Source organism: Anabrus simplex, chromosome 7 (assembly GCF_040414725.1).
Source record: "Anabrus simplex isolate iqAnaSimp1 chromosome 7, ASM4041472v1, whole genome shotgun sequence".
Classification (NCBI taxonomy): domain Eukaryota; kingdom Metazoa; phylum Arthropoda; class Insecta; order Orthoptera; family Tettigoniidae; genus Anabrus; species Anabrus simplex.
Genome location: NC_090271.1, coordinates 127,787,817 through 127,811,618, shown reverse-complemented (window position 1 = coordinate 127,811,618; position 23,802 = coordinate 127,787,817). Strand labels below are relative to the sequence as shown.

The 23,802-nt window shown below is 40.2% G+C and overlaps 1 protein-coding gene across 1 annotated transcript in view; it reads right to left on the bottom strand.

The window, feature by feature from the left end:
• The window catches only part of LOC136876965 (nephrin), a 1,454,397-nt gene that overhangs the window by 648,881 nt on the left and 781,714 nt on the right, over positions 1–23,802 (bottom strand). The window contains exon 6 of the mRNA XM_067150735.2: positions 1,422–1,573. Coding sequence (XP_067006836.2) covers positions 1,422–1,573 — 152 coding nt within the window. The remainder of the gene's footprint in view (positions 1–1,421; positions 1,574–23,802) is intronic.

Below are 23,802 nucleotides of genomic sequence, written 5' to 3'. Positions count from 1 at the left end.
TCACACCAGGCATATGCTGGAGCTGTACCTTATTTAAAGCCATCGCTACTTCCTTCGTACTCCATTTCCTATCCTATCGTCGCCATAAGACCTATCTGTGTCGTTGCGACGTAAAGCAAATTGGAAAAAAGAAACCTTTTGTCATTCGCAGAATCTTTTTGTTTTGTTTTTGCTATTGGTTTTACGCCGTACCGACACAGGTAGGTCTTATGGCGACTATGAGATAGGAAATGGCTAGGTGTATGAAGGAAGTGACCTTGGCGTTTGCCCGATGTGAAAATGGGAAACCATGGAAAACCATCTTCAGGTCTGCCGACAATGGAGTACAAACCAAACCAAACCCCATGGCACTACAGCCCTTGAAATGCCTTGGCCTACCAAGCGACCGCTGCTCAGCCCGAAGGCCTGCAGATTATGAGGTGCCGTGTGGTCAGCACGACAGATGCTCTCGGCCGTTATTCTTGGCTTTCTAGACCGGGGCCGCTATCTCACCGTCAGACAGCTCCTCAAATTCTAATCACGTAGGCTGAGTGGACCTCGAACCAGCCCTCAGGTCCAGGTAAAAATCCCTGACCTGGCCGGGAATCGAACCCGGGGCCTCCGGGTAAGAGGCAGGCACGCTACCCCTACACCACGGGGCCGGCGACAATAGAGTACGAATCAACCATTCCCCGAATGCAAGCTCACAGCTACGTGACTCACACCGCGCAGTCAACTCACTCTGCAGGGTGTTTTCCAGTGACCGATGAAAGAACAGTATTACAAGTTTTTTTTTCTTTTCGATTTTAAAATTTTGCTTTTCGTCGCACCGACATAAGTTAGTTAGGTCTTATGGCAACGATGGGTAGGAAAGGGCTAGGAATAGGAAGGAAGTGGCCGTGGTTTCAATTAAGGTTCAGCCCAAGCATTTACTTAGTGTGAAAAAGGGAAATCACGAAAAACAATCTTCAGGGCAGCCGACAGTGGGGTTCGAACCCACTGTCTCCCGAATTCGAGGTCATAGCTGTGCTACACTAACCGCACGGCCAACTCACACGGTATTTTTGGTTAAAGTTGTTGGAGAAAATGGTAGAATGGTACTTACAATGAGGTGACAAAGGCCAAATTATTAACCGGCTTTGGAGGGGGAGCGGGGTCATTTCAGGTGAATGCAGGAGGATATATTGCTTATAAAATCTGAACTCAGTCATGGAGGGTAAGACAAGGAGAGGGGGGACAAAGGTGCCGACTGTTAGACAAATTTGTTAATGATACAAAGGTATGAGGTGTGGAAATAAACGAGGCCGCCCATTTGGTTGGAGGCTCATGAGTAATTCACAGACCTCGAAGACTGGTCGATGTAAAGCATAAGCGTAGAAGTGTTAATGCATTTTTCCCGAAAAGGTAATTTCTATTTTAGAATGTGTAAAATTTGTACTTACGTTCTTTGCAATGCGCTTGATCTGGCGGCTGCCTTTCCACCAGGTAATGACGGCCAATGGACGGGATCCCGAAGCTTTACACTCCACTTCATAACGGCGATCAGCAGATATCATTCGGTCCTTAGACAATATGTGCACGGCCACGGGCTTCACTGCAAAAGAGAATATAGTCACATGACAAACCGTGTCGACATACTGCAAACAACACAATACGTACAGAAAATTATGGTGACTAGAAGGAAGACGAAGATGAGATTCATGCACAGCTAGGATCGTCTGAGAACAAGTATCGCACCTCTCCTGCATCGGGAGTACCTTAGTTGTGAGCTAAAAATATTTTCAAAATTGCTTGAGAAGTTTTTATAAAACATGATATGTCCTTCCAATAAATACATGACAAATTAGAATATGAAATTTGAAGACACTTGTTTAGAGAACTGTATTGTAGGGCAGTGAAACATGGTCTATAACACCTTTTATTAAACGGTTTCTCTTCAGTACAACTGAGTAAATGCGCTGAGTTTAGAAGTACCACCTGTACTTTACAACGAAATGAAATGAAGACTTAAATACGTTATTTCAATTGCCTGATTTCTGGCTTATGCCTATTGCTCACGGTAAAATATTTCGTAAAATTTGTTGTACAATTAATTTTACAAAATTTTGGTGAAAACAAGTTGTGTTGCTCACGGTAAAATTATTTTATAAAATCCGTTGAAGCATCAGGATGGCCACCTATGAATTCACTTCTGAACTAAGATTTGTATTTGCTGCCATCTATCGACAAACTTTTAAACCAAGAATCAGCTGTTCAACTTACAGCGTGTTTGAGAGTATGGCTCCAACAAACAAAGCAAAACTTGCTGCTTTAGCTGCAATTATATGTTGTATAGTGGTAAAAAGGAAGAAAAGAAATGCCAGGAAATGCTGGACTCGGGATTGGATCAAAGGAAGAGAAGAAGGTAGAGGATTGCTGTTCTTGGTTGAAAATTACTTGAGATTAGAAGACCAGCATTCATATAGGGATTTGGCGATTGTGTTTTCTGCCTCTCTTCTTGCATTTCTGTTGTAGTAAAGTGGTATTTTATACAAGGATATTTCTGGTATTCGTCAGTAAAACACTAACAGCTTCCTTAGTCCACCCGGATCCTGCCATTTTAGAAAGAAGTGTTTGTTTACAATCGAGCTTCACAATCTTCTCACGACGTAGCGCCAACATCATCGTGATGTCAGCTTCGCTGATTGGTCCGTTTCCTTCATTTTACGGAATAGAACATGTCCTATTTTATGAAAAGTTCTATCAAATGTTTTATAAAACTTGAATTTGACCGTGCGCAACAGAAATGTTATAAAATTAAATTATTGTACAATAAATTTGACAGAAAATTTTACCGTGAGCAACAGGCATTTACTCTTGTACTGGTCTGTAACGAAGTACGTGACATACTCTTCTTCTTTTAGCACTTTACCCATACAGTGGTGGGGTCGCGGGTGTGATCTATCACACACACACACACACACACACACACACACACACACACACACACACACACACACACACACACAAAATTCTCTTCAACCATGAATGACCACACTCACTAATTGCTGTCTATTTACAAGTCTCCCTTCTGTGCACAAACCAGGCAATCCCGGCTCGTTGGACTTTCCTCAGATCTACCAGGTGTATGCATAAGTCTTTTCCGGTTTGACTGAGAGATGGCGCCAGCGAACAGTATGCAGCGTATCAATTTGACACGTACATCCGTTTGTTCGTCTAGCATTAACCTACCAACACACACAAGTTGAGTCCGCTTGCATTCGGGTGATAGTGGGTCCGTTGAGAAATGCCTTGTTGGAAAACGATAGCATGAACTTCATCTACCGACAGGATGGTGCTCCACCTCATTTCCATGTTGATGTTCGTGACTTTCTGAACAGCAGACTTCCAGAAAGATGGATTGCTCGTATCGGGAATGACGATCACGCTGAGGTTACATTGCATTCATGGCATTGCCTCCACGCTCTCCTGACCTCACCCCTTGTAAATTTTTCGTATGGGGTTATGTGAAAGACGCAGTTTTTACGCCACCATTACCGGCTGAATTTACATAACTGCGGGCCCGCATCGTCAACGCCTTTGGTCAAACTGACATTCGACATGCTACGTCGAGTGTGGGACGAACTTGACTATAGAGTTGATGTGTGTGGAGCACATATCGAGTACTTGTAGGTTCATAAAAAACTTTGTGATTTTTTCTGTCTGTCTATATTAGTTTGTAATGTTACAACAAATAATAAACAAACAGGAATTTTTAACCACTGCAATCATTTGTGAGCTCCCTGTATTGTACTGCTAAGGCTAGGATACCATGACATCAGAGATGTGCTTTTTGGTTTACTACATATTCAGTGACTCCTGATATCAGCATATACACACATTTTCAGAATTAATGTTAAAGAGTAGATGGGACAAAACACAGCCTTGCCATACGCTCTTTCTTAATGCAATTTTAGACATAATTCACTTGCATAATGCAGTGTCAGATACAATCATCAGATTACCACACCGACCTCTGCAATTTTCGCCTTTGAGATGTGCAACTAGAAACGAATATTCAATATTTGATGGAATGACTAAATATATACAACTATGACGTATTGAGAAAAATAAGAAAAGATCTAAAAGCTGTAAAAACAATGTTAAATAAAGGACACTTAAATACCAAGGGCATCTACGAGCTAACTAATGGCAGTAGATGTGAATTGGGAAGACAACGGATTACACATCTGAAATTTTAAGAACATGGTTTCAGACTTCCTCTACTGAGCTGTTCCGAGCTGCAGTAAATAAAGACGACATGTGGGGCTGCCAACTTTCGGTAACAGATTGACACTTGACGAAGAAGAATTGGTAAATACATCACTGGTGAGCGGAATGGTATTCGAGAACCACTTTAAAATACATAGATTATGTGATATGTTGACAAAGAGGAGAAGCGTTATTTTGATCGCAATCATAGGATGAGAGCTACTTCAATTTTCACTCTCCTTTTGAACTGATACATTGGCTTTAGCTTATAAAACATTCAGAGAAGAGCGAACGATATTTGTGGTCACCTTTTAGCTCCGATCTTAAACTTATTTTACTTCACCGCAAGCTTTTAAGCGAACAAAGAGCTACCACAATGGCTGCTAAAAGATTTATTACTCCGACCGTATTTCAAGAATGATGAGAGATGGAGCTGGTTAATGGCTGTGGCATTACGCAGAACAGTTCCACGAATTGTAACCATGAAGTTTAAAATAAGGAACCACTACACGAGTCAATGGAAGGCTGTAATGCAGTGATTTCATGGGCAGTGAATAGTATTTCCGATACAGGTGACGCAATGGCCAATGCTTTTGTGCTCACCCATCCTGGTAGATAACATCATATAGACAGTCATTTTTAGTAGATAATTCGCACTTCGTACCATGCAGAATTTCGCTACTAAACGTTTGTGTACCTATGATGATATCTAACTTACAACTGTAAGATTCTTTAGTCTGGCAAAACTAATATTGTGTAATACATTTAAAAATTATCTGTAAAATAAAACATATGGTAACAGTGTGATACTTCAAAAAGAAACAAGTTAATTAAAATCGTTGAAAGGACATCGTCAGAGTCTATAAAATCACACTCAAATATTTAGAAAAGTGTAAGCACTTACGTTTATTTTTGTTTAAATATTTAGGAACTTCAAACCTGCAACTTGTCTCAATCTCTTTTCTCTCCATCTATATGTAAAATAAGAGTATTGTCTATAAATTGTTCAGAATTTAAGCCTCTTAGTGCCATGCCCGTGTGATCAGAGTATGCCAAGATTTAGAGGAATTTACACGTTCTCACTCTCTGGGCTATATAGTTCACAAATATTATCACTATGACTTGAACTTTTTAATAAATATTAACAAGAAGACACTCTTACTGCCCGACTAAATTACAACACTAAAATGCTCTTTAAAAAGTGAATTTCCTTATTACTCTGGACATGGCCGATACAGAATTATCCGTCATCTCAGTTTGTCTGTCAATGTGGACGTATGTATGGGCATCACAAGAAAGTGGCTGAAGAGAATTTAATGATAATCGGTATGTAATATCAGGGAATGAGGCAATACAATCTAAGCTGTAAATAATTTTATTCACGCTGAGTGAAATGGTAGTTTATTGGAAAGCCTAAAATTGAATTCTCAAATATCTACGTTATTAGTTATACAGAATTAAATTTCTCCTATACATTTTTACTGTACCGGTCGTGATAACGGAGACATTCATGAATTTAGACTTGTGTTACTTAGTCCCTTTCAACGCCGAACATTGCTAAGATGGAAATATTGTTCAATCGTGTCAACTGGAGATGGTTTTTGTCATGATTGTCTTAAAGTGTAAATCCTCATGGTCATTGGTCCATACCGGCAAGAACAATTGTGAAGATGAGAAAAAATCCTAAATGAACTATCGCTTGAAGAATTGAGGGAGTCATGGAAGAAGGACCTGCTCCCTTTGCTTTAGATGCCATTATATCACAGAGTCGGAAGGGAACTAAATGTGTAGAGATGGATGAAAAATAACGTAGCAGTTACTTTGCCACAGTTACATGCCTGTCACTGTTACAAATGTAACGAGGGCAAGAAATAGCAGGTTACTGAGTAACAACAACAGAATAACATACTAGTGGAAACAGTAACTGGGAAGTGGGAACTGTCACTACTAGCAGCTTACAGACACAGAATGCGACTTTCAGAGTTTTAGATAGTACGCATGTCTTCCAAGTGAGAGCGCTTTCGTAGGAGATTGCTTTGAGTCAAATACACTATAGTGTATTTGTGTAAGTTGCTGCTGTCATCTGATAACTAAACTGTTATGACATATTCAACTGCTCATGCCTGTCACTGTTACAAATGTAACGAGGGCAAGAAATAACAGGTTACTGAGTAACGACAACAGAGTAACGTACTAGTGAAAACAATATCTGTGAAGTGGAAACTGTCACTAGTAGCAGCTTACAGACACAGAATGTGACTTTCAGAGTTCAGATAGTAACCGTTGACTTAGACATCGCGCGGGGCTACCTACATTAGATTATTAGTTTCACCCGTATAATTTTTCTTGTACCATAAATAAATGAGTATGGTAACTTTCCATATTGATATTATAGATAACATAACATTACTTCATTTTACTTAATCGATACTCTTGTTCCGATTTGTGTCGAACTTCGGCAGACAAATCATCATGTTTTCTTGTCTTCTATCCTTGATCGGGGCACTGTGAAACTCACTCCTCTAGATTTCAGAAAAGACGCTATGTTGTCTTCTCATTTCATCCGTTGTCTGCCTCTCGTTAACTTTATAGCAAATAGGAATGCATGTTTTGCTGCACAGTGCAGTGATGCGTGCGCACATGTGCGAGTGAATGAATGGTACTTTGAAAGACAGGCAAACATGAATTCGTGACCAGCTTGTGACCAATAAAAGATGAGTAACGTTGGACGTTATTTTTAACTGTTACTTTTTACAGTTACTTTATTGTAGCAGTGACAGATGTAGCAGTTACACAGAAATAACCGTCTGTCACGGCTCTATAAATGTGAATGCCTACAATATCGAAGATTTAAAAGCTGATCAACAATAACATTACAATGACCATTGTGATTTTATTTGTCTCTTCTGCTGCCACTCATCTCCGATAGATGGAATTACTGCTGCGTCCGGAGTAAAACAGCATGCCTGAATATAGCCGGAAAGTAGCTGGGGAGTTTGATAACTTTGCTACATGATTGCCCCGCGAACGACGGGTACTAGAGCTAGTTCAAGCACAGAATGCAACATAGAGGAACATACAAGAACGAAACGTGTCGTTCTATTTTAATTATTTCTTTTTAAAGTATAATTCTGTTACCGTATGTATTCTTTTTCAGGTAAAATATACAAGCTTTACACAAAGTTTCGGAGAATGAATAGAAACTGAAAAGAGATAGCTTCTTTGCAGACTGGTTCAGACATCTTCACATCATTTCCCAAACATGTCAAAGGGAGGAACTCTGGGCATCACGCTTGCCAGGATAGTTGTCCATCACTACGAAAAGCATGTCACATATTAACAGCAGTTTACGAACGAGCGTTATCCAGCTGAAGGAGTGCCGTCACCTTCCTGTTGCAGGACTGGTGTCAGTACGGATAGTAGCGGACACTGTTTAACGGACACTTCACAAACGGGAATTGTAGCTCACTGGATCTCACACCTTGATGCCAGGGGTTTAGTCCGTATACTGGCGTAAAATACTGTCCGGAAAATGACTCTCACCAGCTCGACTTCTCACACGTAAACGGTCACCACTTGTATGAAGACAGAACCTGCTCTCATCTGTGCACATAACAGAGCGTCATTCCAATCTCCAGGAAATCCTGTAGAATATTCTCCGTGTTGAAAGAGGAAGTTGGGCCGAAGGCACTCGTGTTCGTTCTCCTGCTTCAAATAGAGATACCCCAACGGTACGTGTGCACATACTCGTTACCACATTTGCTTGAATCTCTGCTGCGGATGCGTTACAGTCTGTCAGTGTTGCCGTAACAACACACCGATCTTCACGTACGTTCGAACTACACGGCCGTTTCAAACGTGGTCTACGAACGCGGACCTGTTAAGCTCACCACCTCGATGACATCTTCATATTGCTGATACATCATGACCAACGAGTGCAGCAATTCGTCAATATGTTCACGACACCAAATGAAATTCTACTGTGTGACACGCGGCAAATGGCTGTAATTGCAAACAGGGGCACGTAACCGTCTTCGAGGCATTTCTATACCTTGACTATACAACGTGTGCCGCGTGCATGAAAGTTAAAGCCAATAAGATCACTTCGCGGGCGAATTCAAATGGGTTTTATGAGGGAGGCGGTGCTTCAAAATTGGCAAATGGCTTAAGACCAGCTTGAGTGCCATGCTGAGAAAGTAGCATAAAACACAAACACACCTTGGCTTTCAACCGCTGTAACCGCAGGGTATTTTAGCCACCGTCAGCTCGGAGATTCATGCTCAAATCCCTCTCGTGGCGAAATTTGTTCCTCAGTTGGTGCTCTCAAGCCGGGTTTAAGCCACGTGAAAATTTAGCAACACCGCCTCGCAAAGCGCATTTGAATTTGTTCATGAAACGATGTGGTTTGCTAATTTCAGCAGCTGATAAAATAGCAACGGCACGAGATATCGAATTGTTCTTTTCGAATTATTCATCATTATCACCAATACTCTAACCCTTATATACCTGGTTCACGTTGTTTTCGACCACCCTGTATATACGCAAGAAAAAAGCATATCGTCGCTCGACCGGTAAAAGGTTGTATTCCACAAAACTCTTCCTATCAATTATTCTCCTTAAGACTGGTCACGCCTCCCAGCCACGTATGGATGTGCAGTCCATCAGAACAAATTTTGTTGTGTTCATTTTCCTATGCCCATGTGTAAAGGAAAATGAACCTTACAGTACCGTACTGTAGGAATGTACGTTTGCATTACGTATTTACGCACTTCTAGTGTACAATGCATGTAAGGTTCATTTTCGTTTAATCGTGCACATAGGAAAACGAACACAACGGACATTGTTCTGATGGACTGCGCATCCATATGTGGCTGGGAGGCGTGACCAGTCTTAAGGAGAATAATTGAAAGGAAGAGCTTTGTGGAATACAACCTTTTACCGGTCGAGCGACGATATATATATTGAACCTTCCCGGCGCACCCAGTACTATCTGCTGCGTGGCCGGACACGACGCAAATGAGTGAAACTTACCAAGCCATTTGATGGTCGATGTACTTGAAACGTTCACATGCTTACCTGAAACCCTCGAGCATGCAACTGTTATACCCACGTTCAATCGGACACCACTCTTCAGCGTGCTGAAATTAATTTTTTTCCGGCAGTGTATATGAATGCGAAATATCATCCACTCATCGTCATCATAGGTTGTTCTGCCATCCGATAGGTCCAATCATGACTGTGAGCGCCATACCTCTCGATCTTCTGCCTTTTCTTCACTTCTGCATAATCTTCCTTTCTTTTTCTAACGCTGTCTAATAACTCTAATAACTGATATCGTCTCCTTCTCCTTCCTCGTTTTCCTTTTATCATCCCTTCAATTGCTACTCGTAGTAAAGTGTTGTCTTAGATTATGCCCTATCCAATTTTTCTTCCTATTTTGGATTACGGTCAGCAAGCACCTCACTTCTCCCACTCTCTTCAAAACTTCCTCATTTTATATTTTTATCTTCCCAATTTACTCCTTCAATTCTTCGCCAAATCCACATCTCAAATACCTCTATTTCTCTCTGTTCTTGTCCATGTTTCAGCGCCATATAGAGCTATAATCCATACGTAACACCTTGCAAGTCTCTTCTTCAGATCTTTCTCTAGCCGGCCACAAAACAGTTTTGTCTTCTTGTTGAAGTTTTCCTTGGCTAAGGCAATTCGAGCTTTTATGTCTGTTATAGAGAGAAGGTCTTCAGTCACAATACTTCCAGTTCACCTGTTCAATAATTTCTCCCCCTATACTGATTGTCGCTTTTACACCTTTTCCTCCAAGTATCATGAATTTGGTTTTCTTTTGGCTTATGCTCATTCCATACTCTTCACAATTTTTGTTTAATTCTCTCAGCATTTTGCGGAGGTCCTTCACATTTTCAGCTATTACTGCCATAACATCAGTAAATCTTATATATTCAATTCTCTTACCTCCAACCTTGACACCTCTTTTAACATCCAAGCATTCACAAATAATTTCCTCCAAGTAAATATTAAACAAAGTTCGTGATAAGCAGCGACCCTGTCTAACACCTTTCCCCAGTATGATTTCTTCTCTTATTCTCACTATTGCTGTTTGGTTGTAATATAATTCCTTGATCAGTCTTCTCTCCCTTCATTCCACTCCATGTTTTTTAAGTATCTCCAAGAGCTTATCCCACCTCATTTTGTAAAGTGCCTTATCTAAGTCTACAAAGACTGTGTATACTTTTCTATTCTTCTCTATGTACCGTTCTCCTATGACTTTCAGTAAACCAGTGGCATCCCTTGTGCCTACTCCATGGCTAAATGCATATCGTTCTTCACCAATATAATTCTCTATTCCTCTGTAAATCCTTCTGTTTATTGCTCTTAATAGTATTTTAGCTGAATAAGAATATCACTCATCAGAATATCTCACGATTAGTATCCGCCAAGGCAATGAGAAGGATATTTTGGTAAATTGGTAAATGTCGATAAATCTGCACAAAAAATGCTAAGGAAACTTTTTGAAATATTCAGACGTAAAAATACGGGGGTAAAACACGAAAAATGGATAATGTTTTGGAGAGTTATTTTCCTTTTTGCGACTTGGTAGCCTTGATAGGTCTCGGCGTAGTATAATAGTGTTTTGCCATTTGACAATGCATATGGGTTGGTCGAAAACTACGAGAGTTAGAGGGCTGGTCATACTGAAAAGTTATTGAAAATAATTCGATATATCGCGTCATCATCATGTTATCAGCTGTTAAAGTTAGCCAATCAGATCGCTTCACGGGGAATTCAAATTGGCTTTGCGACACGGTGTTGCTAAATCTACACCTGGTGGGCTCGAGAGCCACGGCGAGAAATCAGCATCAAATACAAAAAGCACCATGGATTTCAGCTGGTGTCACCGTAGTGTACCTGCTATGGTGCGATCCTTTCACTTCGGAGCTCCGTGTTTAAATCCCTCCCATGGCAAAGCTTTTCTTTCTTCACTTGGTGCTCTCAGATCGGTCTTTCGTCACGTGTAGCTTTAGCAACACCACCTCTCAAAAGCCATTTGAATTCGCCCGCGAAGTGATCTGATTGGCTAACTTCAGCAGCTGATAAAACAACGGCGGGAGATATCGAATTATTTTTTCAAATTATAACTTTCATACACCCGGTTTCCGATCACTCTGTATATGTCTCAGTTAGAAATGCAGGATATAAAGTAAAAAATCAGACAGACATAATTTATGAGCACTCCTAGGAATGTTTCTCAGCACATCCTGTGAACCAAGGAAGTTTTTATTTTATTTTTTCTTTAGCAAAATAAGAACAAAGATTGTTTAAAACATTGTAGTAAAGATGCATTTAACACACTGTCAGTTCAAGAGAGAATAATATATTTTTATTGATACGAGTTACATCGGAGATTCCGTTATGTATAGGTTAGGAAATGCTCTTATAGCCAAAGGATTTCTCCATCCACAAGACCGACCAGCCAGCCAGCATAATCTAGCCAGGCATACGGGGCTCGGATATTCAGTCATTATCTTGCATATTTCATTTACTGCTATGTCTGTTCCAGTGAATGGTTATGTTGATTGAACCACTGGGCAATCTTCGAGGTCAGTATACTATGTACTATAGATAAGGCGAGGTTGATGTTCATGGACGGAAATAATGTGGCATTCCAAAGGGATTTCAAGAAAATTTATGTTTGATTTAATAATGCAATATTTACAAATGAATGCACATTCTGGAAAAATACTTGATAGCCAAGTGATTTAACTACTAGCTTCTTTTAGGAGGCCATGGTTCGAATCTAAGTGAAAAAGCGCGAGTTTAAAACAAAAAACAATTAGAGAGGACCTAACCCCAGTGTTTACAGTGCACTGTGTCATCTGGTACAGGCTAGAGCAATTTTGTTACTTTCATAGATCTGTCTCTGTTTTATCGTTGGCTTTGACAATATGAAAGTGACTGAGGTATGAGCGATGCTAGTAATGCCAATCCTTATGCAGCCAGTCTCTGCTATGAATGGTGTGAAAATGTTGCTCATAGGGTCTGTTGGTGTATGCATTTCAGTGGGATTGGCAGACTGATATGTAATAGCAACTGTGGCTCGGTGAGGGAAGCAACGGGAAACTACCTCACTCCTCATTTCCCTAGTACGCCTCTTCAGAGATGCATAGGCCATCTATGACAGCTGATGGCAGAGCTGTTGAGGATCCTACCAGCGGAATCGCTGACGGACTGAGCATACATACATAACCCCAGAGAGACTTCGGCCTCGACAGGACGATATAAGTAAATTTAGTGTGCGTAACGTGTGATCGAAGAATGGTATAATTAATGTCAAGCAGGGATCTCATAAAATACCTGTGTCAAACCGTGAAGATCTCGATCATATTCGCTAACCATGAGTTGAGATTCTGTAACTGAGGATAGCTGCACAGAACTTTAATCAGAATTTCAACTATCAGTATAGCTACACATTTTTATCAATAATTTCAGTCTTAGCTCTTAATTTTATCTAGTGTAGTTTTTCCTTTTACATCTACAGTTGAATTTCAAGTTGGCAGCAACAAGCGACCTGGAAATAAATGACTCTAGTTTCAGCCTCGCCATCCCACAGTCCCAGGCAGGTTATTACCTGCATCTCCCAGCACTAACCCTAAGTAACGCTAATCACATTCAAGACATTGTTTTGCCTTACCTTACATCCTTACAAATAGCCCATGTAAATACCAAGACCATTCTTCCACATTTCCCGGAATTCTCTGAAATATTCTCAACCTGCAACCTGCATGCCATACTATTCTCGGAATCGTGGTTGCGTCATTCTATCACTTCATCTCTTGTTAGAATGAATGGTTATTCATTAATTAGAAATGTCAGGAGCGATAAGCTCGGTGGAGGTGTCGGTAGGTAACAGGGTGAACTTTAATAAAACCGACAAACTGCAGGGACTTATTCTTGACTGAAAATGAAGGAGAGAATGTTCTATGATCATGTGTCCGGAAATGCATCGTTGTGACGGTAGATGGCACTGACGAATGAAATTTTCTCTGACAACTTGCAGTGTGTTTCTTCTGTTGCAGATAATGTGATTAAATCAGTGTACTGTTGGAAACAGAATGGTCCGGTATTCATATCGGGAACAAGCCGAGATGAAGTTTGTGTACGGCCAAACCAATGGAAACGGTCGAGAGGCAACATGGCTATACCAAAACAAGTATCCTCACAGACACCAACCACATCACATCACATCACATCACATCACGTTTCAAGCCATTTTTGGGCGTTTGTGTGATCATGGGTCCTTTCAGACACCCGAACGTGCAGGGAGGTGGCGGACTGTGAGTACACCAGATCTGGAGGGACAGGTTCTACAGGACATTGAGACGAACCCTAGTACAAGCCCCAGGCAAGTGGCCCGCCAACATGGTGTAAGCCAGACTACGATTATGTGTATCCTGCATGACAACCGCTATTATCCCTATCACCTGCAACGAGTGCAAGTGTTATCAGCAGCGGATTTCCCTCTACGGGAAGGATTTTGTCGATGGTTTTTGCATCAGGCTATCACAGTTTCTGTCGTCAGTCCTCTTTACCGATGAAGGAACCTTTACCAGAAATGGCATCGTCAATCTGCATAATCGTCATCTGTGGGCTACAGAAAATCCCCGGGGAATGGTTGAAGGGTCTCACCAGCATCGGTTCAGCATCAATGTTTGGGCAGGGATTCTTGGCGACCACATACTTGGACCAGTTATTATTCCACAACGCCTCAACGGAAGAACGTACCTGGCCTTCCTGCAGAATACTCTGCCTGGATTGCTTGAGAATGAACCTTTGACAAAAAGACGAGTTATGTGGTTTCTGCATGATGGAGCACCACATTACGTCCGCATTACAGTTCGCCAACACCTCAACAACATCTTCCCCAGGAGCTGGATAGGACGCGGAGGCCCTGTTTCATAGCCTCCGAGATCACCGGACTTAAACCCCTGGATTTTTACCTCTAGGGACAACTGAAAAGTTTTGTGTATGCTGAACCAGTTCCTGATGTGCAGACCCTTCAACAGCGTGTTCACGACGCTTGTGACGCTATTTGGCGATAGGCCGGAACGTGCGAAAAAGTGAGGCAATCCATGATACAACGTCTGAACGCGTGCATTACAACCCATGGAGACCACTTTGAACATCCGCTGTGACGTGGATGCGATTCAGCTATGTACTGTGTTCCGGGACAATTTGCTGTCGTTGCACGCACACCATCCATTTCCGGACACATGTTCGTAGGATATTTTTCCTCCATTTCCAGTCAGGAATCAGTCCCTGCAGTTTGTCGGTTTTATTAAAGTTCACCCTGTATATGGAATGATGTGAAATATAAGGCGATATTAAAATCTCCCAGTGATTTCTCTAATAGCCCTGAATTCTTGTTCCTTGAGCTCATAGATCGCGGTACGAAGTGCTTGCTTTTGTGGTGTATCACCGGCCGAAAGCTGATAACATCACAAATTTGGAGAAAGCCCTACATGGCCTAACACCCAGGTATGAGCATGTGATCTTAATACGAGACTTTAATACAGGCTTGACGAACAAATCTACCGAAACGAAACGATTGAATGAGATGTTTACATACATTAATATGACAATACTACCCCTAAAGCCTACGCATCACGTTGCCAACTCACGTACGCTCCTCTTTCTAATATTCAGTAATAATACCAACCGAATCCTAACTCATGGTCAGATGCCCGCTCCCGATCTCTCCCGACATGACATGGTTTACGCTGCATATTCCATAAAGTGCTCTAAACTCAAACCGATCCCCAGTGACATTAGGAGCGTCTTCAGTGAAATAAAGTTAGGGTCAACTGGCCATGATGGAGTCAACCTGTCTCTTTTAAAAATTGTCATAGACATCATACTTCCAACAGTCACGCATATCATTAACAACTTACTCATGACTGGGGTCTTTTCTTCGAATTGGAAACATGCAATCATCCGACCCTTGCCTAAAAACAACAGCCTCAACAGTCCCGAAGGTCATCGTCCTGTTAGTAACCTTCCCACAGTAGGAAAAATATTGGAGAAAATAGTGCATAAGCAAATGACTGAATATGTTATACATTACAACTTACTGGACAAATATCAATCAGGGTTCAGACAAAACTATAGTACTATAGCGGCATTAGTTCAAGTGACAAACGAAATGCAACTAGGGATGGACAAAGGACAAATGTCTATACTTATTCTTTTGGACTTAAGCAAAGCCTTCGACTGTGTAGACCAGGGCCTCTCAGGGTAAATGCGCCTGGTGTATGCACTATGCACGGTGCAAAAGACGACTTCGTTTGGTCGCCCAGAGTGCAGACCCCAACTCCTCGATTTGGAGCAATAGCGCTGACTCTCTCTTTCCCCACGCCTGTCTCGCTCGCTCCCCCTGTCTCCCTCTTCCTCACTTTCTCCGTAGCGCTCCAAATCCGAGCCGAGTTGAGCTGAGCTTAGCCGAGTAGCCCAGAGACGAAGCGTTGGTCCGAGCCGAGCCGAGTGGAACCTATGCACAGTGTACGGAGCTCTTGCGCCTCGATTTGCACACGTGAGATTTTGGGCGTTTGAGGGGCCCCGTTGTAAACAGAGACTTATTACTCGCTAAACTCAAGACGCTGAAATTTTCTTACAGCACTTTAACCTGGGTACAATCCTATCTTAGTGGACGTCAGCTGCGTGTATCAGTGGGAAACGGTACATCTTAGTGGCAAATCACTAAGGTGGGCGTAGCACAGGGTGGAGTGTTGTCACCTCTTTTGTTCTCATTATACATGAACGACTTATACGAGATGTTGGCCAATTGTAAATATCACCTATACGCAGATGATATTAAATTATATATTCACACAAAGCTTAATGACTTAAACAATTCAATCAATAAGTAATACGAAGACCTAGCAAATGTTGAAAACTGTATTAGCAGAAATGGCCTGAAAGTAAACCCATCAGGCCACCATAATTGGTACTTATAATTCACACGATAAACTACAAAATACATCTACACCCAGTTATGCTCAGCGGAATACCAATAACATTTAGTGATTATGTAAAGAACCTTGGAATAGTATTCGATAAATATTTAAGTTGGTCGGAACATGTCACAAACATTTATCAAAGAGTATTCTACTCAATGCGTTGTGCAAAATGGACAAGGGTCTTCTTTCCGACAAGCACAAGAAAATTCTTAGTTCAGAGTCTAATATTACCAATATTTGAATACAGAAATGTAGTTTATCATAGTATGAGCAAAACACGTTCATGTCGACTACAGCGAACCTCCAATACTTGAGCTCGATTCGTATTAAGTATCCAAGTCCAAACTCATATTAGCCCTTTACTCTCTCATCTATCATGGCTAAGATTGACCGAACGACGTAAATATCTCGCTGTTCTCCTTTAAGTGTTCTGCAAACAAGCAAACTAGACTATTATAGAACAGACTTTAAATATCTATCCTCTTCTGATAGAACTCTCTCAAGGTCGTCCGTGCGATCCTCTTGTCTATTCCCATTCATCATAGTAATTCATATGACTCATTTATACCTGCTACCATTCATTCCTGGAACTCGATCCCAGCTGAAAAAAGGAAGCGTTTAATTTGTTACTTAAACCTGTAGAAAGTAGATTTCACCAACTTAAAAAAAACGAGTAATATTTAGTTCTTAGTTATCAATAAGGATACAAAATTATAGAGGTTCGGTAAATATAGTTATATGATGTTCAACTAATGATTATATGTACACTCTTCACATTGTTCCATAAATTGTATAACGGTGTTGTATAATGTGGTTTGGAAAAATAGCCCCACCATACTGTATATAAAGGCAAGTAACTAAATTAATGATTCGGGTTGCATTTAAATGGAAGTTCCCTTGTCTTACGGGGGTTCAGAATTACAGCCAAATAAAAAACCGTAACATGCATTAGCAGAGTCTGCAACTCATTTTTATCCATGTTCTTTGTGAAAATTAAAATATTACGGACCCCTCTTCGTTATTCATCGTAGAAAATCCACTACATTTGAATCACTTATACTAGTTGATTCTCACTTGATTGGGTTGGATTCGATTCGAAGGTTTTATCATGAAGGATTACATTTTCTCTTGTATGAGTGTTGGAAATGGGATGCAATTAGTTTCATGAGGGATTATATGATGAAATTGAGGTTCCTAATGTGCTATTGGGGAGAAGCGGTTTGTTTTCCAAATGATTTCTGCATCAGTTAAACGTAAATACTAGGGTGGAAACTAACGTACATCGAGTGGTCACTGGCTGTAATTCTTGGATCCTGTCCATTAAAACACATACATGATCAGACACGAAAATAAATTAATTCATTAATCGATATATTTATTAATCATCACAATATAACTTGGTGTTTCAGTCTCAGTTGGCAATATTAACGGATACTAATAATAATATAAAGGCTTGAGAAACTTATAGCGAGCTGGCTTTGCTGTTTGGGTGGCATTCGGAAGATAGTGTGTTGGAATCTCACCATCGGCGGTCCTGAAGAACGTTTCTTTTGTTTCTAATTTTCACACCAGGCAAATTGTGGGTTTTACCTTTATTAAGGTCACGGCTGCTACGTTCCCAGTCCTTTCGCATCCTTGCGTCGCCGAAACCTTTCGGTGTGTTCGTGCAACGTCGAAACACTTCTGACTGGTGGAGTCACTGGATTTTCATGAAGATGGCTGTAGCTAGAATCCCGCGTGATAAATGCAAGATTTATGAAAACAAATATCGTATACCTGTGGTTTGGATTCCACGTAAAACTAGAGGTTCGTGGCTATAAGTACCGTATACAATGTAATGACAATTTACAAACTTCTTTGCTTAACAACACAAAAAACAGAAAACTAGATATAAACTGTATTTTACAACGGAAATGCTATGAAAGAATTTATAATCTGGGTGTTAACAAATGTTTCCGGATATGATACTCTTAAGTTATTGCTAAATAATAATAATAATAATAATAATAATAATAATAATAATAATAATAATAATAATAATAATAATAATAATAATAATAATAATAATAATAATAATAATTTACATGGATCGTCAAATGTTTTTGCACGTGTTATGTGGGTGAAGGTTTGTCCATTATATCTGAATCCCCTAAACTAAGAAACAACAGCCATCTTTCACAGATCAAATAATAACAGCAACATTGGGTCATCTACCACTTCTAATTGAAAACAGTCACAGTATAAAATATAAATGCAGGTGATCCAGAGATAATCCATTTATCACAGAAATAATAATTTTAAACTTTTTCTAGCAGTCTACTGAAAATTCTTACTTTGGTTTATGTATATAGGTTGGTGCGTACAAACATGTATTTATGGCAGTGGCATTGTTCATGAGTTAATACACGCTCATTCAACGGTAATTCTCAGGTTGTAATTATTACACACAAATTTAGAGTTTTGTTATTGTAGAGATTTATGGTTCATAGCAGAATTAATGAAAAATAAAGATCTTGAAAGATGAGTTTCGTACGCTCACCCGTTTCACTCTGCTGTCCTAGTAGTTAATAAAATTTAGTGATCTTTAAGATTGAGTTTCATATGCCCGTCTGTGTCACTCTACTATCTCTGGCATTGAGTGCCGTCTTTCTTACTCAGCGCATGATGATTGAAGATGATGTACAGTATATTAATACAATATTTCCATGTATAAAAGTCCACTGATCTCAAATTTGCTATGAAATTGTATCTTCAAATTCACTTGCTGAATGAACTGAACAGCTTCGTCAGTAATTAGATGGAGGTCTGTCATGTATCCCCTGAAATCTCGGTGAGAAAATTACAGCACTCTATGATCCATAGTTTACAGTTGGTTACCACAGTTGGAGTTTGGGGATAACCATCATCCCCACTTGTTGAATGAAACACCACATCCAACTTGACCAGTTCTAATTCGGTTTAGATGTTTCCACCGATGTTTCTTCAAATGTAATCCAGCTGGCTATACGCTTGTGTTGTCAATAAAGCTAAATAAACTTGTTCTATACCATCTTTACCCGCTCGGATGACGAGTACAGCGAACATATACCAATTTTCCGGCTCCATAGCTAAGTGGTTAGCATGCTGGCCTTTGATTCAAGAGGTTCCGAGTTCGATTCCCCACCGGGTCGAAGATCTTAACCTGAATTGGTTATTTCCGCTGGCTCGGGGACCGGGTGCGCGTTTCTTCCTTAAGTAGGAAAAATAAAGGAATGAGAAAAATGAAAAATCAGGAAAAATATACAGCAAAAAATTGAATTAAAGAAGTTTAAAAGTCAGTATCATCGCAGCTGAGTCCTGTGCATACAGCAGACTGGGGATGTAGAAGTTTTGTCCCTCTCCGTATGTTGGGCTACCTACAAATAACGTAGGAATGACTAGGAAGGGAAGAGTAGAAAATAATATGAGTGAAATCCAGGAGGAATGTACAACACGGTATTAACGATATGGTTAATGAGGTTTTAAAGACATCAAAGTAAATGTTTCTTTTACAAAGGAATATACCTTTGCTGTTGTTTTATTTTTGCGGTGTTGGCAATTTGCTTTACGTCGCATCCACACAGGTAGGTCTTATGGCGACGATGGGATAGGAAAAGGCTTAGGAGTGGAAATGAGGCGTCCGTGGCCTTAATTAAAGTACATTTTCCTGGTGCGAAAATGGGAAACCATGGAAAACTATCTTCAGGGCTTTCGACATTGGGGTTAAAACCCACTATTTCCTGAACGCAAGCTAACCGCACGGCCACTTTCTCGGTAATTTTGCGTTTTCTGAAACAAAGGATATGGCAATATCTTCTTAGATAACTATCTCACTAATTTCTAAGGTAACGAATACATCGAAGTCATCTATTTCATAAAACCCAAGATCAAACCCCAAGGCAACAACTACGGGAAAACATGGTGATATTATTAGATACAACTATTGAAAGAACCGCATATCACAAGCCTTGGAACTGGATAATTTCTTATAAAGATGTTTGTTTAAATGTAGTGCCTTTTTTTTTCTTGTGCAGCTTACAGCTCAGACTTCTTTATGTTTCACTGATTTTGACGATACTTTATTGTTCCATCTGTAGCCAAATTTTCATTGAATGATAGCAAATGTATGACTTTAGAATTGAAGCAAGTTTTCCTGGAGAAAGAAATGTTCCATACGATGGACCACTCCACCACATTTGCCATGTAGTAGAAGGAATCTGTGCATGACGTCAGAGCATGTTTAATGCCTCGCAGTTCTGCCTACTTGCTAGAGGCTTCACTGACGGACGAAGACGTCGTGTGTGAGTTCTGACCCGTTGTTCATCTCTAATTCTCAATGATGTAGTGATGTAGTATGGCAGTATTTTGTTTCCAACAGTGTTTTCATGTTGTAGAGGTGCTGCAGGAGACAGGATATAGGTATGTGGTGTGCACCAAGATGGTCGTCTGCATTTAAACTGTTTCCTGTTGAAAACATTATATCGAACTGTATAGTACGTTTGGAATCGTCTCAATTCTTCTATATGAATTCGTTAGGAAATCTGAGCTCTTTACAGTAGATGTGGTATTGCTATATTATTTAGAAACTGTTATTAGCTTGGTGTTGGATAGACAATTGTAATAATGCCTATCCTGAACGACTTATTAAACTGTGACTAAAATGGTGGCGCTGCCAGCTTTGCGGTAAGAGTTTCAAAAATCTCGAAGCACTTTAGATAACCATAGTAAATTGACGGCGGATACTGAGCGAACATACGTAACACAAGTTACCTAACCGCCAAATTTATAGATATTTCTGGAGCTTATTACAAAGTGATCATACTCGTAAACTGCAATTGCTAGGTCTCCATGAGATCTATATGCGTGAAATTCACGGATTCATGATTACAGATTATCATATACTGTGGAGAGATGAGAAGAATGCAAGAATGAGGAATGTGGCCTGCAAGCATGAACTTCCTGTTCTCCCCAGACAGATCGGTTCTTATCTGCTCTTATTTGCTACACGAAAACATTGACTCATACTTTGCAGCTTGCTGGATTACAAGAGCGAAGAACAGCCAGTGGAAGATAATATAAAGTCGCCTGGGTAGTAGCGGAGTTGCTATGATAACCATTGCGTCTTTGGCTCTGCTGGTGAAAACTCCTTCGCCCCGTGCCTCACCGGGTATGTGCATTGTCTGATCTCCCAACAATACATCCACCATAATGAAAATAATTTATATGCTCCTCATACAGAGTCGATGGGACTTGCTCAAAGTGGCATTTTGAATCTACTTTTGTATAGCATTTACCGCATCAAAAGCTACAAGGAGGTGAAATACGTGACACTCATTTTGTTAAGTGATATTTCTCTTCCAGGTTTCCGATATCCATATGAAATATCCTTTTCTGTTTGACTAGCAGTATTCCACCTCCAAGACTTCCTACGTCAGTCCAATAAAAGTAACAATAACCTAGCTGCAATCATTCAATTGATTTGGCTCAATTTTCTTCAGATGGATACAGATTGATCAAACACCATCCACTGTGTCGGATATGATTTTCACTACCCTACTATGAGTACTTCAGGAAAGCACTCACTACCATAGAACACGTCCATTACCGGGCGAGATGGCAATGCGGTTAGGGACGCGCAGCTGTGAGCTTGCATCCGGGTGATAGTGGGTTCGAACCCCACTGTCGGAAGCCCTGAAGATGGTTTTCCGTGGTTTCATATTTTCACACCAGGTAAATGCTGGGGCTGTACCTTAATTAAGGTCACGGCCGCTTCCTTCCCATTCCTAGGCCTTTCGTACCCCATCGTCGCCCTAAAATCGTTGGCATTAGTATGCATTTCCTTTACTTGAAAGTATATGCTGGCATAGGACATAACGAAACAATTGATGAGCTGGCAAAGCAGAACATCTGATATGGATTGCAATTGAATATACGGTCTTATACAAGCCACACATCTCACAATGATTATTTGAATAAAATAACCCAGGAGAAAACGAGGACGTCACTACGCTGCTCAGCAACCTCAAATAAGAACAGAACCCTCGTTTGACGAATTACGTCTTAGTACGCGACACCTTACGTCCATAATACGCACCCATCTCGGGTATGGCTGTATGCCTACTTGCCGAATGCCAAAATATATTTTTAAAATTCTTATCCCATCATTTAACTGCTAGATGTGAATATTTCGTTATCAAACTTTGGGTTTGCGAAAGGTGCTCGATAACAAAAGGGGGCTATGAGGATAATTTTTACCGTGAAAACCAATTTTTTTCTCGTCTTAAATCTCTTTGCCTTTATCTCACGAATTAAGCCCTAAGCGTTATTTGTCTATTTGCTTTAAATGTATACAAATATGAATATATACAATGCCGTACATAAGTATCCAAGTTAGATAGACGAACTGAGGTTATATAATTTAATTTTGGTCATTTATGTTAAGGAATCAATTAGCAGTGACGTCTCATTTCAACAAAGCAGTATACCATCAAATGGGCGAATAGATTCGAATATGATGCAGTAAATTAATTTATTGCTTGCTACAAGATTTTCATCCCAATTACAGCAGCATTCTTTGTGATACATAGGGAACTTACAAATGATTATTACTTAATATTATCTAAGCAAAGCAAAGTCACCTCCGTATAAGCCATGAAGGCCCTTGGAGGAGTGGAAGGTAAAGGCTTCCAGCATTGTTAACCTCGGCACGTGATGGGGTAGAACGGATATCTCTACGCCCGGCCGCCTTTGCCTCCAGGAATTAACCTGGTACTCATTTTTGGTGTACCCTGAGTGAACCTCAGGGCCATATGCACCTCCGGAAGTGGAAACCTCGTTTCTTAAATTTTACGACTTCCTGACTGGGATTCGAACCCACGTCCTTCCAGGCGAACCGAGCACGCCTTTACCGCCTCGGCCAGGCAGCCCCTCTTAATATTATCTAGCCTAACTTAAATCTGTTCTAAACTAATTTTAATCTAATCCTTTTTACGAAAAAAATGAACGACTTTCTAGACATTCCGCATTGCCATATGAACAATGTTTAACTACATGAATAAAAGTCTCACAACTAATAACAATAACACAATGTACAGTCAACACCATTAACATTTGGAAACACGCACAAAAAACATCAAAGAACAATACATTGCTTATTATGGCATTAATGGGAATATAAAAGCTGGCCGGTGTGATGCTCCATACTGACTGTGGGATCAATTATATGGCCTTTCTTGCTGTCACGAATTCTTTTAAAAATATTGTTATGTTTGCACTGAAATCAAGAGCATTGTTTTTACGAGATGCACCGTTATAAATACTGCATAGTCTGTAAAGTGGTGAAATTTGATGGGCAGATGTTCTAGCTGTTTTATTTTAAAATGTTAAATGAAATCTTGTCTGTTATTTGATTACTGTAATAATTAATAGTTTAACATACGGGTATAATTTGACCCAAAATGTGTAAGGATTGGGACAAATAATAATAATAATAATAATAATAATAATAATAATAATAATAATAATA